This window comes from Agelaius phoeniceus, chromosome 15 (genome assembly GCF_051311805.1).
Source record: "Agelaius phoeniceus isolate bAgePho1 chromosome 15, bAgePho1.hap1, whole genome shotgun sequence".
NCBI lineage: Eukaryota > Metazoa > Chordata > Aves > Passeriformes > Icteridae > Agelaius > Agelaius phoeniceus.
Genome location: NC_135279.1, coordinates 10,411,351 through 10,430,304, shown reverse-complemented (window position 1 = coordinate 10,430,304; position 18,954 = coordinate 10,411,351). Strand labels below are relative to the sequence as shown.

At 41.4% G+C, this 18,954-nt stretch overlaps 1 protein-coding gene across 5 annotated transcripts in view; it reads right to left on the bottom strand.

The window, feature by feature from the left end:
* Positions 1-630: 630 nt before the first annotated feature.
* Positions 631-18,954, bottom strand: part of FSTL4 (follistatin like 4) — a 206,673-nt gene continuing 188,349 nt past the window's right edge. For 4 of the 5 annotated variants that reach the window (XM_054642959.2, XM_077186351.1, XM_077186352.1 and 1 more), the window contains 7 exons: positions 18,116-18,250; positions 16,569-16,595; positions 11,307-11,425; positions 8,505-8,654; positions 7,799-7,906; positions 4,757-4,866; positions 631-1,524 (listed from right to left, as the gene is read on the bottom strand). In XM_054642959.2, coding sequence (XP_054498934.2) covers positions 822-1,524; positions 4,757-4,866; positions 7,799-7,906; positions 8,505-8,654; positions 11,307-11,425; positions 16,569-16,595; positions 18,116-18,250 — 1,352 coding nt within the window. In that variant the 3' untranslated portion in view covers positions 631-821. The remainder of the gene's footprint in view (positions 1,525-4,756; positions 4,867-7,798; positions 7,907-8,504; positions 8,655-11,306; positions 11,426-16,568; positions 16,596-18,115; positions 18,251-18,954) is intronic. The other variant, XM_054642960.2, reaches the window with a different exon arrangement.

The following is an 18,954-nucleotide window of genomic DNA, read 5'->3' as shown; positions in this document are numbered from 1 at the left end:
GTTTACATAAACTCTGACCCCCCCTGTCAGTATTTTCCAGCTTTTACCCAGGCCTGGATGGGTAATGGCCTGGATATTTCATGGCAAATTTCTCAAATACAATCACACAAATGTGCACTGGAAGAGGGGGGACTCCTCCCATTGCCTTCAGTAGGACCAAGAGCAAAATGAAGCGCAGAAGCAAGCGAGCTGACAGTTACTATTTCTGTGATGCCTCCTTCTGAAATCACATCAGCGAATCCTCTCAAAGCCATCCTGCAGAGAAAACTGATCAGTTTTCATTAAATCACTCTCCTAGGATTCTCTGGGTTGAAAACTGCTCTGATGTTTACTTTCCCTCATCATCCCAAGGTGAATATTCAAATGTGAATAGTCCTCGCTGCTGCTGTCTCCTGTGCTGGGGTGGGGTAGTCAGTGCAGCCAACAGGCAAGGGATACAGGGAAGAAAACTGATGTTAGGACAGAACATAAAAGCTCCTCAGTATGGAAAGTCAAAATCTGTTTTGTTCTACAGAATTATTAGGTTTCGCGGCTTGTATGATATCTCAGTGGAGATATTATTTGCTTCCCAGCATTTTTCTCATAACCAGAAATCATACCCACAAATAAAAAATATCCCTTCAAAACCACTTCCTATTAGCAGAGCATACTTTATATTATAAAACTTGCAAGTAGACCAGTGTTGTACCATGAAGCCTATACAGCGTTTTTTTGTCTTTTTGTTTTCCCAGTGTAAAAATATACAATGCTACTGCTCATTTCCTGCAGTGTAAAGGTCCAACTGGTCCTTGCCTGCCGAAGGCTCCACTGCTACTGCCCTTTCATACCTCCCCAACCCAGACCACTGTGTTACCCCTCCTTATACCTGAAACCTCACAGCGTAACGTATTTTGCCTCCCATTTATAACAAACAACGAATCTTTAGCTGGTGTAATGAGATACTGTCCAAATAATCCACTGTCTTTCATAATTCTGTTGTAGCTGCTCCAGGGCCAGTCTTTGGACGCGATAGGGTCCTTTAAATTCTTCAGTACATTCATCCTCCCCGTTGACAGCTCCACAAATAGCACATCTGTTTGCAAATGTGAAGTAGCGTATATATAGTACTGATTGCCTTCAGTGAAAGAGGGCTGAAATGTCAGATCGGACACGTGTATGTTTGTTTTCAAGTCATGAATCAACTTGATTTCCCCCCGGACAGTGAGGGCCTGCACGGTGATGGTGCTGCTGGCGCGGTCGGCGCTGACCAGGTAGCGCCCGTCGGGGGAGACGTGGGGCGCGCCCGCCACGCGGCCGTTGGGGCCGACCACGGCGTCGGTGACGCTGTCGATGATGAGCTGCAGAGAGGCGGCCCCGGGGCGGCTCCTCCTGCACTGCACGAAGTAGTAACCACCCAGGTGAGTGTAGGCCATGGCCTGAGGCACACAGCCGTAGGCCTTGAGGTGGATGGTCTTGATGTGCGTCACAGTCTCCAGGTCAATCTTGTGGACCACGTGCTTGGAATGGTTGAAAATGAAGCCAAACCTGAAACGGAAAACAAGGCACTGAGGTCACCTCTGGAGACGTGGTGACATGCTTGAGCAAAGACAACAGTCAGAAGAGTTGGGGACCTTTTATTCTCTTGGTTTTGGAAGCGTGTCCAATAGTGCTGTCTCTTTTTGTAAGAAATGTCTTGTTTTAGTGCTTTTAAAACATCCTAGAAGGAGGGATATATATCAGTTCAAATCAGCAACCTGATCCTGGAAATTTGAACATTTGCTTAGCTGTTTGAATTTTCAAGAGCTGAAATCCTCTTTTGGGATTTAAAAATTGGGCACAAAATATTGGGATATGCAAATGAAACAGCAGCTTTATATTGGGAACTTATTGGGAACTTATTGGGAAGACCAATTTCTATAGAAGTGAAATCAAGGTTTGGGTGTTCAGTAGGCTAACGCTGACCAGGGTTTGTACTTAATTTGTCTGAGATTATAGTCATGAAATTCAATATATATGCAAACATTCAATCCCAAAATAGAAAAGCATTCAATACAAAGCATATTGCTGCCAGGTTGGGGCCAGAGAGTAATTATATAAATAAATAAATAATTATAAGTAATAAATAATTACGAGTAATTATATATAATAAGTATAGATGTGTACAATATAATGCATAACCACTGAATGAAGACCATATCTAATCTCATCTCTTAACTGACAGCACCAGAGGGAAGCTGTGGTGTGTGTTTGGTACCCGTGGTGCCTGGGAGCCCCTGCAGGAGATGGCAAGGCTGTGGCACAGAGCAGACTCTTAAAAACCATCCTGCCAGCCCAGGGAAGGTGCAAAACATTTCTTGAGGAACATAACCAGGGTGCCCTGAAGATAAGGGGTCTTCATTTTCTGTCTCAAGACAGGGCAAAAAACAGTGAGCAGAGGATAAATGTTCCGTAAAAGATATATACTGCAGCACATCTGACCTTTGCTGAAGACAAGAAAAGGTTAAGAATAGCCAAGAAAGGTTTCTGCTTAATTTGAGAGGGAGCCCTTAGAAACAGCCTGCTTGTGTTCCACTGGATTCACTGACACTGACTTACAAAAACTAATTTTACATCAACTATCTTTTCATCCATTCAATGCAGACAGAGGGAAATGAAGTGAGTGCTTAGTGTTGTATGTCTTCCTCAGAAGATGTAAAATTGCCTTGTGAAATGTGGAGAACAACGTGCTTCTGTGCAGAAAATACATATTTTGCTTGAAACACCAGGTTTATTTCTTTATTCTTAATCCATCTGTCAATGAGACAGTCAGCAATGATTTCACTTTTAAAGAATGAGCCAGTGTAGTGTGTGATCCCATGAAAATCACTGGGCTAAGCCTTTCATTTCCCCATTATACTCACATCCATTAGAGGCTTCACAAAGTATCTGCAGTGGAGAGTCGTAGTGCACTGTGTGTGTGGAAATTGGATATGACACTTGTATTTCTCCTGGATGAATGAATTTTAAGTACACTTTAAAAAGTGCTTTCCCTTACAGCTCTTTTTTTCCCCCCAAGACTTCCTTAATACTTGGCCAAATGCCTGAAGAACTTAAGAAATTATCCTTATCATAAACTTCCATTTAAAGAAGTGGGTCAGGATATATTTTATGTGCCCACAGTTGCAGAAGAAGCTCAGCCCTTTCATGAAATCTGTGATCTGAAATCTCAAAGCAAACCTTGTGCTTAGAGAGTTTTTAATAGACAACAGTCTACCCTTGGAACTAATAAAAATGGATATATTTCTAGATATCCATCTAAAATAAGAGGCAGCTGAAATACATATGCAGGAGTATTTGCATACAAACATTATTTGGCTAGTGGAAGAAATTGCTTAAATGTTCACCTTCCTGGGAAAGGCTGGTACTGCCATTTATTGTTTCTGAGTGGAGAATTTAGAAAATCATCCCAATGAGTCTCATTAGCCTGCAAGCAATTATGTTTTTCTGTGCTGAGGGTGAGAGAGAACAGACAAAGAACTGGCCCTGAACAAATGCAACAGGAAATCAGGGACAGCATCTCCAGCTTTGCATGTGGAAAACTATGGACAGTAATCTATATTTATTATTTCAGCCAACTAATCACACTGAAGCAAAAGGACAATTAAACAAACAAAAATGTGTAACTGTTCCACCTTCCTGTCTTTGAATCCAGTTCTCACCTTCTCAGCTCAGGCTTTAACATTCAGCAGAGTCATTCACCTTCCAGCACTACTATTAGCCATAATGAAATTGTGAAAGAAAACTGGAAATATGAAGTAGGGAGAAATTACAAATGACAGCCATGAGGCATGCATCATTATTTAGTGTTTCAGCAGGCAAAATTATTTATTTTGGAACAGATTCAACATATAATCATTTAAGTGTAACCCCTTCTCTCTCGGTGTTTCCTGCAGGAAACCTAAGATGACTGTAATGAGTTACATTATGGTTTTTGAGTGTTTAACTTAGTTAAACTATATAGAGGACAGAAGATGGTTAAACAGTTGTTATAACATGGAAATAATAGTATAAATTGCTGTGCAGTTATCATCAATTTTGATAATGTTAATGGGAGGCTTCCTGTGCCTGCTGGGAAGCAGCCAGTATTACTCCAGGTTATTAGTATGTTAGTTACACAACCTCATTAACCACTACATCACATTAACATTCAAAACTGATAGTTCATGGACGTTTGTTTTTTCTAATCTGCAGGGCATACAATTTTTCTGCTCCAGCCATAAAGCTCACACAGAGATTCAATACTTGAACAAGTTGGGAGCATGTGAAAGAACCACATTTTATGCTTCAGGCAGAGTACATTTTTACCAGTTCAAGCAATATATCCTTGACACAGATTTCTGCTCAGATGTGTAACAGTTTTGTGGCAAGGAAGGTGTTTTTTGGGCTATCAAATTCCTGGCACAAGTAAGCCAGGGCAGTGTGCCATAAGCTGCAAGGAGGGATGGCTGACTAAGGTGAGGTTTGAATGCCTGTGCATGGTCTAAGGGAAGTCCAGGCCTATTTCTTACTGTTTTACTGATTAGCTGAGAGATAATAACTACTGGCAATTTCCTCAACCATTTCTCCACTTCATGTGTGAAAATGGGGATGAATGTAGTTAAGGTTCATCACAAATTCATTTATTCATTCACTCATTCATTCACTCATTCATTTCTTCATTCATATCTGTAAAGTGCTTTAAGGTTATGAGAAAGGAGCAGCATGGTCACCATTATTATTCATTAAAAGAATATCTCACCTAACATGATTAATAATAAGATTTGTAGGTGGTATAAAAAAATCTTCCACTCCTTCAAAGGGTGTGTGGATAACATGTGGATCTTCTCCAGTGCTTGCCTCTGGAATCACCTACAATAAATACACACAAGGTTGAGCACAGGATAAGCACTGAGTAAGGCAGAAAGGTAAATACAGATTAGAGACATGCACGGTACAGAGTGGCTCCTTCCAGGCTCTAGTAGACTCAACTGATTAATGATTTCAAAACACTGTTTGGTGTAGTTGTCTTGAAAAGGTGTGCAAGCAAACAGTATTTGAGGCATGACATTTGTAAGGTAAGTACACAATTTGACTCTTATAAGTTGTTTACATCTTGAGAAAGAGCAGTCAAGCAGGAGCTGAAGCAGTATGACAACAGTAGAACCATAATAATTTATCCCTCACTGTCTAAAGTAAACATTTACTCCATGGTCATATTTATTAATCTCACTTAAATGAACAGGGATAATTTACCACCCTGAAGGATCAAACACTAACTCACGGCAGTTAATTATCACTTTGAAGGAGAAAAACTGTTCATCCATCAATATAAAGTCCAGGGAGGAGTGAAGAAGCTCCCTTTGGCTGTCCCCTGGTCCTGTCCTCCAGCACAGCACAGATCTCCATGGACAGGGGAACTCAGCTCCTCCACTGCTCCAGAAAGGAAAAGTGTTCAAAAATTAAAATGTTAAACGCTCAAATTGTTTGCTGGGTTTAAGATGACTTTAGTCCATTCATTAGGACCTTCTGCTGCTCTAATCTGCAGCAGTTGTTGCTTTGAATTTATAGCTACATAACTCATGAAAGACATGCTAAATCCCTAAAAGGTTTATTTCAGACAGCTGTTCTGGTCATGCCATTTGGATTTCTTCCAATTAGATTGCTCAAGAAGGATGCCCAGCCTAGCACAGTGCTTTCAAGAAGCCAGACATTTGCTTCCAACAAGCCAGTAATGGCCAAACAACAGCATCCCCTTAGCTGGCTGCACAGGCAGTTTGATAAATCCCTGACTTCCAGAGGAGAGGAAATTTACACCAACCTCTGCAGCAGCATCTTCATTAAAAGAAGGTATTTTATTGCATTTCTGCAACTGAACACTGCAGGTTTTAAGGAGGAACTTTGCCCAATTAGTCACTGCCCATCTTTTAGGAAAGAAGGTCAGAAAAAAGAAAGGATCTGCTGATGATGATGCTAATCTCATCTCTATGTGTGTAACTGCACATCATAAAGATAACAGAAAGGACTATCTGAGACCTGGAACTTTCTAACAAGTTTCCAACTGTGCAGATGGTGTGTTCTCCCTAATAATGACATGCTTGTGCCATCTCTCCTTTAATTACAGAAACTTCTCACAGCTGGATGGAAGAAATTAAGTCAGAAAGGGTAAAAAGAGCCCATTTTGTCTCCTTATACCCTGTACAGGAAACTCACATCCCTAGATGAGACAACCTGTTGTTGCTGCCCTGGAAACCTTCATTTATATGTCTCCATTCTGGTTTTGGCATCTTTTCCTAAAATTGCCTGTGATGAGTAGCTGGTCCAGTGTTTATTATTGACAGTCAGCACTGGATGGAGCATGTGGATGGTAAGGATGGCCCATCCCATCTTCATGGGGCAGTATCCCAGCAGAAGCCTTGGGTAGCCTCACAATTAATGCAGACTCCAATTTGTTGGTTTTTAGGTCAGAAAGCACAGCCCCTCTTTTTCTCTGCCTGCTGGGAAATGCTTTAATGTAGACTTAGCTGCAAACACCTCTGGCAGAGGGACTATTCATGTGACACCTCCTTCCAGAAGGGCTGGGCAGCAAGCGCCAGAAAGCCACCACCAGAGAATGGGATGTCTGGATGGATCAAATCAGATCCATCAACTGGTGTCAACTCTGTCATACATCATACAGCAGCAGAAAAATGCCCCACTAGATGGCAATTCTCCATGTTCTCTGTGCTGTCAACAGAAGAGTAAATCTGCCAAGGTGATGCAGAAGTGGAAGCTAATTTGGGTGTCTAAACTCATGTGCAGTGCTGTGTCCCAGTGTCACTGTGGGTCTGGTGGTGCTGAGCATGGAGGAGTTCCACAGATATCACTGGCACCCTGCACTGGAATCACTAACATCCAATAACACAATTTGTCCCTGAGGTTTTACTTCTTCTGTCTTGCATTTTACTGTGAGAGACTCACAGAATCACATAATTGTTAAGGAGGGAGAAGCCTTCTAAGATCATTGGGTCCAACTATTTCCCCAGCACTGCCAAGCCCAGCACTGAACTGTGTCCCAGTTCTACAGGTCTTTTCCATCCTTCCAGGGACAGTGACTCCACCATTTCCCTTGGCATCCTGTTCCAGGGCTTGAGAAAGTTATCAGTGAAGAAATTTTTCCTAATACCAACCTCAACCTTACCACGGCATAACTTTAAGCCATTTCCTCTTGTCCCATCACTTCTTACATGGGAGAAGAGTCTGACTTTTATCTGGCTCCAACCTCCCTTCAGGGAATTGTAGAGACTGGTAAGGTCTCCCCTGAGCTCCCTCACCTGCTCCTTGCCAGACTTGTGCTCCAGACCCTTCCCCAGCTCTGTTGCCCTTCTCTGGACACATCCCAGCACCTCAATGTTTGTCTTGTAGTGAGAGCCCAAGACTGAACCCAGGATTTGAGGTGCCTCAGCAGTGTTGCAGAGCACAGCAGTCTTGTCCTGCTCACATCCAGCTGCCAGCCCTTGCTGTGCAACTTTTTGGCACTTGGCTCTGTCACCAGTCTTAAAACAAATCAGACCTTGGCACAAAGCAGCCCTGCTGTCAGCCTGTGGCACAAAAAATTTGCTCAAAAACAAATTAAACAGCAGGAAAAATATGTGAGGATGGACAGAGGAGGGGTGAATAAAACACATTGGATATGCAAATGAAACAGAAGCTTTATATCCAGACCATTAAATGTGGCTAATTACCTGCAACCCACCAGCCACCAGTGTGTTACCAGTGATGCTGAGCCCAGGAAGAGCAAAGGCTCCAAGGTGTAAGGACTTACCTGCAGTGTGGGTGATGATTTCCTCATGTCCCCCCAGCTGAGCACCCACACTTGGTCGTGGGACTTGTCATAATGTAATTTGGTTGGTAATGGGTCCACATCCAAGGACTTAAAAAAACCCAGAGAGAGTTATTTACACAGTGACTCAAATGAACATGACAAAGATCACATCAGTTCCCTGCAGGCATTTTCATGCACCACTGTTATGTTCCCTGTGCAGCTTTGCCTTCAAATCAAGTGGGGGATCAGCAGCAGTTGAAAAATGTGGCTGTTTGGTGACATTTTCTGGGTAGACATCACTCCATCCTCTGCTGTTACTTCTAGCCAGAAGATCAAGGGCCAATTTCTGCCTGAATTGTACCCACACCAGCTCTTTCCATTTATAAGCATTCTTTCCAAACCTTATAACCCAGGTCAGGCAGCTAAGCCAGGAATTCATCCCAGTGTTATTTTACCAGACTCACTGTGAGCTTGGCTGCAGAGGCAGCCCTGAGTCTGTGATCTCCAGCCCACAGAGGAGTTTATTCTGCCAGTGAGGTCACAGAACAGTGAACTCCATGTGATGCCACTGGTGAAAGCAACACAGGCCCAGCTCTTTATTGATCAGCAGATCTTTGCCCAGCAGATCCACTGGGCAAAGATCTGACTTTTTTGTCCTATATCAAGTCTTTTGTCATCAGTGAATAATGTGTTCACTTGTAAGTACCTGTATGGCTTTTTGAGTCTGGATATCAATTATCATTACTCTGTTCTGCTTTGGCTGTGTCACATAAATGTACTTGTCTCTGACATTGACTGCTGAAGCCCAGAGGCAGGACTGAGTGTCTTCACCTTCCACTCTAGGACAGATCTCCTCCTGAGGGGTTAAAAAAAGAGAAGGTTTAATTTTTACAAGTTCAGGGCCTGGAGCAGCAAGAAGCTTAAACTTGTAAACTGCAGGAAAAAATCCCTGGAGATTCCATTAGGATGATATTTCTCCCCTTTCTTTCCTGGAAAACATGAAATAATTAATTTATCAGGTACCACACTTCAGCCTAGCTCTATGCAATGACATTAAACAGCTGGACCTCCTGCAAACCTGTATTGAATTTAAATAACCACAGAGCCTATGGATTGATCTTTTGAAGCATGCTGTGGTTCATCAAGACTTGCAGTGCTGTCAGCATTTATTAGCAACAGAACTATCACTCTGTGCTTTGAAAAAACAGTGATTTACATTAATTGAGTCACTGCTTTATATTTTCCATAGTCTTCATTTTCTACACAGGAGTTTGAAGAGTTACTTTTGGTCTCACCACCAACTCTCTGCATGTTTGCTACTTCTTATTGCTCTTCCTTCTGTCAAAATACTTTATTTGAAAGAGCATTTGTGTGGGACCAGGCTGTGGGGAGGAAATGGGGTAAAATGAGAACGAGCATGTATAAATTTCAGTGAACACAACTGTTGATTTTAGACCTTGTGGTGGGTAATATTAAATAATGACCCAATCTACCAAAGGGAAATGTGATTGGAGCTGCATCAGAGCTTGTTCAGGGAAAGAGGAGGTACAACAAAAAACAATGTCAGCATTGTGCCTGCACTGGAGGAATAGAATAGAATAGAATAGAATAGAATAGAATAGAATAGAATAGAATAGAATATCCTGAGTTGGAAGTGACCTACGCCATGTGCAACAATTATGGACAGAAAGCTGTCACCTCTAAGCAGCACAGCTCTGCTGGCTGAGTGTCTTGGTGGAGACCATGAGTAAGGGTTGAAGACAAAAGACTCAGTAACTTGTCTGCATTTTCCTTTCTGTTCCTCCAGCCAGGCTGGGAATCAATGCTAAAAGCCAGAAGATGACACAAAAGCCCAGACTGGGGCCTCCAGGAGCCATTCACATAGCCAGCCTTCACACTGCCCTCTTCATCCTCATCTCTCACAACGCAGCACCCACCCAAGCCAAGGGGAAAAGGGAAAAGTTACCAGGCTTTCTGCTACAGGGCTCAACTGCAGCTGCTCCACCTGCTTTTGGGCCCTCTATGAGCAAATGAAGCAACCTTTTTTGTAGATCTACTCCTAAAGTAGTGACACTGTCTATGTAGCAAACATTCAAGATAGCAAAAGGGAAAAGGGAGGAAAAAATGTCAGTTATCCCTAGACCAAGGGAAGGGTCCTTGGAGATCTGTAGGAATCCTTCAGAGATGTCTCTGAAGAGCAGCCAAGTGATGTTAAAAATCCCTCTCATGCACACCAATGTGCTGACATGATTTCCTTAAGTGCTCTCTCTGTTTTCTTTTCAATCTGTTTCTCCAGGACCACCTCTTCAATATTTACAGTTCTTCAGAAAAGAAACCACAGGATTTCTGTCTTTGTAAAGCTTAGGTGTGGCTTAATAGCATTAATTCCATGGTAAGGACTAGCCTTGGGGTGAGCATCAGTCTGGACTTCTTCTAAGGTATATTAAAATCTAGTGGAAAAAACCCAGTATCAACCACAAATTTATTGACATTTAGAAAATACTTACTACAGACTCATAAGAAGATCTTGACCCAACCTGCAGGGCCCATGACAGCAATTCTAGCCTTTGATTCCTCCCAAAATTGAAATCAAGGCTGAGCCCTTTTTTTTAAGAAGAGCCACATTCTTTAGCCACATTTTCAACATCCCCTTTTAAAAATTAGAAAGCAAGGACAGGAGTGACTAAAAAAGCATTTCTGGGTGTATTTCAGCACCTGTGTTTTTTTTTAAGAACTGACAGTTTCACGAGGATATGCCTGCTGTATGTTCCTGTGCAGGAGTACATAACAGGTCACTGAGAACACTGACCTCTCAGAGCCTCCAGGCACGTGTTATCCCACTGGCCATGTTGAGCTCCACTGCCTACAAGCCAGTGCTTGACATTTCTGACACCTGAAAAAATTGTCCTTGTAATTCCTAAAGCAAGGGTTAGGTAAATTCAGTGCAGACAGAAAAGTGCCCACAGCAAACACAGGCAGTGCAGTCTCTCTCTCAGTGCAGAAGATGCAGAGGATCTTCATGGCACAACCATTTTCTGGGCATTCTTATTTGCCTCCCTGCTGCAGTTTAACACAGCAAAGCACTTCCAAAGAGCAGAAAGTGGCCCAAAGTAACTCACTTATTTGCCTATGGAGCCATCAGTAAAAGGAGCACCAGTGAATGATGTGCACAACTCTCTGCTGTTGACTTTTGTACCTTCCCTAAAGCCCAGTTACAAATTTGGGGCATGGATAAGTAAAAAGATCAAAAGGACAAATGAAAATCTTTGCTTTTGTGATAACTGGCCAAATTCTCTGCAGTGTGTCAGTAAATCCTCCATGTCAGCCTTAGCACTTACGTGGATCCCCTGATTTTCAAGAGAAGATGCTATACCTCAGGGATGCTGCATGAAGCCCACCAAGCTCCAACACCCCTGTGGCAAACAGGTCCTTTAGCAATAACAACCTTTGAAGAGATTAAGAGAAAGTTTCCCAGCTGTCAGCTGTAGCTGCTGGGTTCAGGACTTACATAACTTGTGAAAATCCTCTCTTCAGGCCTGATGTGTCTCCGGATTTCACATTCGTTTGGCTGAAGGACTGTGATCCCATCATCAGAAAAGACATAGAACATATTCCCAACACTCAGGCCTTAAAGGGAGATAAAGAAGAAGGAGTTGGATTTTTTTTTGGTATGTATCCATAGCTGTTAGGACTTTTTTAAAGAACTTGTCCTCCTTTCCCGACAAACAAAATCTGCCTTACATAAAAGTTGGTCATTTGGATGCAGTTGGAGCATTCACAAATCAAATTTCATGTCACAACAAGGGCTTCAAGGAGTGAAGAGGTACAAACACATTCAAAAATGCATTGCCTTGGTGGCGGTGGTTGTACCCAAATAATTATGGCTGGGTCTTGTAAATAGGTACCAACACAGGATTTGATCCCAAGAAGCCTCTCTGTAGCACTGCTACTCCCCTCAGATCATTAATTTGGTTTTTTTTCTATGATTTCATTAAAAACAGCTTGACAATAATTTGAGAATGGAAAGACAAGCTTTAGTTAAAATTAAAGTGAAGGTCATCCTGTTACAGGCAACATGACCACTGGTAACTGTGATGTTAAATGGAAGTGTTTAGCATCTGTACCATGAATGAAAATATATAGATTTCTTATTTTTTTCTTAAAATATCTGAAAGAACTAACTACAGCCACCAAAATAAAGACATTTTTGAAATATTGCAAACTAATTCACAAATGTGGAGTAGTTCAGCATTGCATTAGCACTCATTTATCCAACCAGGGCATTCCAGGAGATTTGGAAAACTGGCTGATTGTCATTGCTTTGCCATTAGGAGACTGTGTTTTATCACTTCTGTCATGCTACACAGAATTGCAGTGACAAGATCTTTAAGAAATGTTCAGGATCCTTTCAAACCCTCTAGTTTCAAAGATCCAATCATTCCATTTTTCACACCACCACCACCACTAAGTGTTTGCAATGACCACTGTCACCCCTACCAGTGTTGATAGTGTACTTTATCTGCCAACAATATGGTGATGCTATAATTTGTATCTTTTAATTGATTCCATCTTTCCCATGGAGAAATAAAGTCCCCATTCTGTGTCTCTGAACAGTGTTCAGTATTAAAAATTCCCTTTGCTGGTCCTGTGGTGACAGCTCTAAGTACTGCTCACAGAGACAGTGTTTCTCACATTTCTTAACTGTCTGCAGGATTGAGATCTAAATCATCACAGGAAATTTGACAGTAAAATAGGGATAATTTGGACAAATGCATTTTTGGAAAATGTTGTAAAACACATTGTATTTAGTAAGGCTAGAAGGGTGTTTTTGTTGCTAAGCCCCCTTCTTTTGATGCCAAATAAGTAATTTCAGAGAACAATGTGTCAGCATGTGGTGTTTGCTGTACTGACATGGTTCAAGTTGAGTCTGAACCATAGCACAGAAATCCCCCAGTCAGGGCACCAGGTGGGTACAAGAGCTGTGATCCTCAAATGTGATTGCACAGGGCAGGATCATGCATGTAGGGGAAAAAGCTCCATTGAGAGTTATTCCATGGACTAAGGGTTATTTTTCCCCAAGTATATTGGTAATACATTTCATTCAGGCACTTTGGACCAAAACCTGCACCCCCAGCATCCACAAAACTCCCACCTGCTTTAGTGGGATTTGATGAACACTCAGAGGGTAGGATCTGACCCTGGCCTGGAATGAGTGCCGACATTTCATGGGTAAAGGATTTTAATCCTCAGAAGTGAAAACAGGCAGGCAATCAATTATGACTACTGTGAAGATGCTTATTATTATTTTCATGCACAAGAGTAGCGTGATTTTGTATGGTGATCCTGTTACAATGAGGGTGTATTTAAGAAGACCTGAATTACCCACAAAAATACTTTGATTAAAAATTTTACACCAATAGGTTTAGAGTCAGAGACTTGGCAAGTTCTACTATTTTATTTTACAGTAAAATGAGTCCAAGTTTTTGTGCAGACTGATTAAAATATACTTCAAATTCCCGAGAGCATTCAGTTACTCTCTTTTTAAAAAAGTTTGTCAGTTAAAATTAAACCAATTTTTCTCCAGAGATTGGTCTTCATACTGATATTTAGACCAAGCAGGATTTTACTAGACAAACTAGGTGTTTTATTGTGACTTATGAAACATTTGCCAAATCTTGGTTGGGGTACATCCTAAACAATCTCATGGACATCAGTAGAACAGAGTCAATTTTTTATTATACTGATGCAACTCCTTGGTGCAGGGAATTGGGAATTATTTCAGTACAGAGGTGGGCAATGAAGTATTTTGTGTTTTTTATAGTAGTGAGGCAGGTGCTAAATTGGGAACTCAGGGACTAATGAGGAGTTTTGAAAAATTTTTTCCTTTTGAATTGAGGACATTTCAGGTTAGATGACACAACTAGTTCAAAACCTAAAGGCATTATGAAAGACAAAGTACTTCACCTATATAGCAAAATATCCCTAATATAAAAAAAACCCCACTAAGAATGGGGAGGGCTTCTTAAACATAACAGTTCTTATTTGATCCACTCCAGATGAAATTGGCTCTAACAAAAAAACATTGGGAGGACACCTGATATCAACAAGAGCTTATTTGAGAAATACAGTGTCTCCATCAGTGTACATTTATACATCCCTCCCTTGAGATCAAAGGGCAAATTTTTCATCATGGAATACTCTCCTCTGATCTTATACTTAAATAGTTTTCCTCAACTTAATTTAAATACTTGGAAATATTTTAGAACTTACATTTGGTAATGAAAAGGCTTTCAGCTTTTTAAGTGCATACACTCATATAACTGCTGATTGCCTGCTGGCACAAAATGCCCCTTTTCTCCAGGTATTAAGTAAACAATGCTCACTACAGAAATGAACACTGTCATGAAGAAAAAAAAATCTCTGCTTTACATTTGGGCTACTCATGGTTTTCTCTGGACAAAATTAAAAACTATTTCTACATTGAGTAAATACTGCATGTGCTTCCAGCCCCAGGTTTAACTGGCTGGTTGCCCTATGTGCACTCATTTCCTAAGGCATTGCTTGTGGATGGTCTGAAAGGTTTTGAGAACAAACTGACAGACTGACTTTTAAAATGACCAAATACTTGTTTTAAAAGTTTGACTTGCAGCAAAAGTTTTTTCTACACCATATTTTGTTTAGGCATTTTCCCAAGGTTTTAATTACTCCAGACCTTGTGGGGATGAGGTAGTATCATTTTAAAGGAACTCAAATCTACCAATGCATTTGTTAATATTGCTACTTGTACATGGTAAGGAATTGAAAGAATTTATCAAAATGTAAAACCAAAAATACCATTTCTGTCTTCCAGCTTCTTTGTGCCAAGATTTCACATGCTGAAGTATATTCTAGAATGAATGTGTCCATCAAATACTACAGAACAACACAAGCAGGGTAATAAACCTGCTTTACAGATACTGAATTGTTTAGGAACATCAAAAGCAGATCTGCTTTACTGGCCATGTTTTGCCTCAACATTGCTCATACTTTCATTTAAAATGTGCAAGGTTGATAAGCAGTAAGTCCATCTATTTAGCAAAATTATAATAAGACTTTCTGCAACCAACTTCTCAGCTGTTCTTTAAATATTCCTCTACTTCTACATCTGGTAGGATTATCCAATTGCCTTCTTTAAAATGGAGCATAAGGGACACTATATATAAACAGCCACGGAGCATCATGCAGGTGATGCTGGACTGATGAGATGCATTAGAGATTTCATTTCCAAGCAGAATGGAAATAGCAATTCTTAGTGCCCATAATGCCATTTACAGGAACATCAGCAGTGATGACTCCTCACAGCCCTGCACCAGGAACCTGCAGGTGGGGTGTTCAGAAAGAAGTGCTGGGGAGCTCTCCTAGGTGACTGAGCCAGCTCTCTGACCTCAGGGAGCTGCATTTGCCTGGGTTGGAAGGGACTCTAGAAATAAACCAGTGTATTTGCTCCATGGGGCCAACAGTGGCACTGACAGTGGGCACCAGGTGTTTGCACACCTGGCCCAGGCTGCTCTGGTCACCATGCCCTAGCACCCTCCTTCTGCCCCAAAATCCTTTGTGCCAAGCCCAAGCTACCCAGAACCTCCCTGCTGAGGCTGGAAGCCCAGCTGTTGTTTTGGAGGCACAGCTGACAAAGGGGCTTTGCACCCTCCAAAAGCAGAGTGAGCCTGAATCCCTTCTTGGAGGAGCAGGGTGAGGGAGTTTGGGTGTTTGCAGGGGGACGTGGCTGAGAGCAGTTTGTCACTGCACAGCAACCCTTCCCACACCAAGGTCTCAGCTGCCTCATAAGGACCTGGCAGGTGTGAGAAAACTGGTTTAAATCTGCACTTGAACCTCAGAACCTTCCTCCAAGGAGTGGGTGTCCTGCTCACAGCCCTCCAGGAGCCCAGGGTGACAGGGTCCCCTCTGCACACCTGGGCTCCTCACCTACAGAGTCAGATGGAAACCTGTGTGAGAGCCCCTTGGGCTGTTGGGAGATGCTTCTTACTGGGTATTTTGGAAATTATGACAGCACATGCATGTACAAGATAAGGTCATTCTGAGGCCCTCCATGATATCTTTGAGTCAATTAGCTGCTCAGGATGGGTTTTTGTTTTACTTTGGCTTCCAAGATACACAGCTGTTGACCTTGTGAAGGGCACACTGTAACTTTGATCAAACCAGAGCTCTTAACTGCCAATTAAAACAAGGAGAAATGGGGCAACCTTTACCCTGCATTGATTCAAAGGATAGAGGGAAGAAAACCTATTGTGGTTTGGATTTTTGTTTTGCCTAACAGTCAGGAACACAATTTCTGTTGCTCACCTAGAAAACATCAATACATGCTATTGAAAAGGAAGAGCTTGAATTGCTTGCTTAAAAATGCCGTATATTGAATTTATGCCTTACTTGTTCAATTATGGTAATTTGGGAGCACTTCTGACACTTCTGTGATTGCTAATGCAGCTTGAAAATCTCAGGCTACTCACATTTCTGGCAGTATATATAAAATTCATATTTTTATATATTTTATGGTCATCTATTATTTCATAGTGGGAAAATGCAAGAAGTTATAGGTACAAGAGTGACATCTCTTATTTGAATAATTTAGCTTTTAAAAGTCTGGTCTGTACTTAATCTGGTGACTATGAAAGTTGATAGGGTTAGTGGCAAGTCAGTGGAGAATGGCCCATCATGGAATTATTAAAGCAGACAAGCACATTATCACTACAACAAAAGAACTTTACTGCAGTACCTTCCTCTCGCCACAGTATGTTTGCAACTGCAGCATCAGAATATTGGGAAAGCCAGAAAATAATCAGGAAAAGAAAAAAAACAACAAAACAATGTCAAAACTTTCATTGTATCAAGTAACTGAATAAATACTCATGTTTACATGAACTGTTTAATTGGTGAAAATTTTGTAACATTCATTCAAATAAAATACCAGGAAAGACAGAGAATTCTAAACATATCTGCTCCTTCTAGAGACAATTAAGAAACTCTGACATGGGAAAAATCCTTCCTGAAATGAAGGCAGCTGTGCAAAGATCAATGACCTACAAAAGAGGAGCTGTTACCTTCAAATGCAGCTGCAGGTGTGGTACAGCCTGTGGTTTTCTGTGCAGGTTCAATGAGGAAACACAACGTGGAATTATAGAATCTTTAAGGTTGGAAAAACCTCTAAGATCATAGAGTCCAACCATTAACCCAGCACTGCCAGGTCCACCAGCATCTTTCAGAAGAAGCCTGAGATGGGCAGCTACAGCAGCCACAGCAGCCACAGCAGCTACACCCTTGGCTGCTTTTCTCTTGGAACTTCATGCAACTGCATTCTTTCAGGATTCACACCAGCTTTGAAAGTGCACCTGCATTTGAATTTCTGTTCCAGATAGATCCAATTATTTCTCAATATATTGTAATTCCCCCTGCTCAAGTATTCAAGGGAAAATGACCAATATTAAAACAGTGCATAAATCTAGCTAATGAGGAATAGGATATCTTTTCCAAAGTTTTTTCTTGAAAGCTCGTATTTATGGGTAACTTTGTTTCAATTCTTGCTCTATATTAGCAGCCAGAAAAGCAGTAAAAATCCCATTTGCACCTAGACTTTTAGTATCACCATAAACCCAGGTAATCTCCCAGGCATTCAAGAAAGTAGAACTGGGAAAGATCAGGCCTCTGGGAGCTTTTCTATGGGACAGCTGATCACCTCCTTCAGCAATTCTGTTTTGGGCTCAGTGTGGTCAAGACAACACTGCTGTATTTCTATGGGAGATGTGGGAACAGAAACTGGGAGGGTATTTGTCTTTGAGGTGGAAAATAATTTCACGCTGAGGGAAACCTATTTTGCCAGTCAGTGATGTAAAAACAGATAATTTAATCACAACATTTTTCAGATATCTAAATATTCAAGAATTTTGACTGGTAACTGGCTTCAAAAGAAGCCTTATACAGAAATCAATGAGATTTCTAGAATATGACAAAATATTACATTTTGGATTCCCTGATATCTGAAACTATTGCCAATTTTTTACTCCAATAAAGCTGTTACCCATCACACACCCAGTATACTTCTGGCACATCTTCCTGGACAAGATTTTACCTTCTCTGCATGATTCCTACCCCAAAAAAAGTGTCCAATCCTCTGATCAAAGTGCATTCAGAACTGTCATTACCTTATGTAAGATCCAACTTACTGCATGCAATAGCCTGAACTAAATGACACTAAATTAAATTTCATGTTTACCATCACATTCCAACACTATTTAAAGAAAGAAATACATGGAAAATTGAGCTTACGGGTCTTTCTCGCCGAATCTTCGATGAAAAGGGAAGAAATGTCCTCATCCACTCCCACCTCATTTTTGGCAATGCAGGTGTAAGCCCCAGTGTCTTCATAGCGAACGCTGCTGATGTGGAGTTCACTTCCATTTGCTGTAAGAAAGACACTCAAAACCAGTGCTCCTCACTGCTGCTAATTGATGTCCCTGCCTTAATTGTCCTCCATCGCCATAGCCACACAGTGATGGCCCGACAGGGTGGTTCCACCCCACTGTGTCTCCCCCTATTTAACTAGAGCTTTTTGGGGATTCTCATGGGAGCTGATGTCTTGCTTCTTCCCATCAGCACATACATGCTTCACACCAGAAAAGAACAAATAAAAAATCTCAAGTCAAACTATAAATCACAGTTCATTTATTTCTTCTTTTTGTTAGAAAAGTGCTTTGGCTTTAGTGAAGAAAAATTAATTTCAGTTTTGCAAACTGTTTTCCATCAGATCACAAAAAAACTTTGGTTTAAAGGGGTCTCTCTACAGTTCCTCCTACCATTTTGCTTCCTGCAGAGGGACCAATGGCTAAAACCTTTGGAACATGTTGAGATACTGTATGTGTCATGCAGCAATATCAGAGCTACCAACACAGGCTGAAGGGCACAATCGACCAAAGTCAGACTGGGGCATGTGTTGAGGATGGGGTTACTATTTTTACACAGAATATTGCAAATTAATGTTTTTGCCTTTTGCTATGCCTGTTGCACCCTCATTTGAACAGAGACCTAGAGGAGTTAAAAGCCCAATTCCTTCAGCAGGGCTGACTGGGAGAATGACTCTCAGCTGACTTGCATCCAGTGTGTGCTTA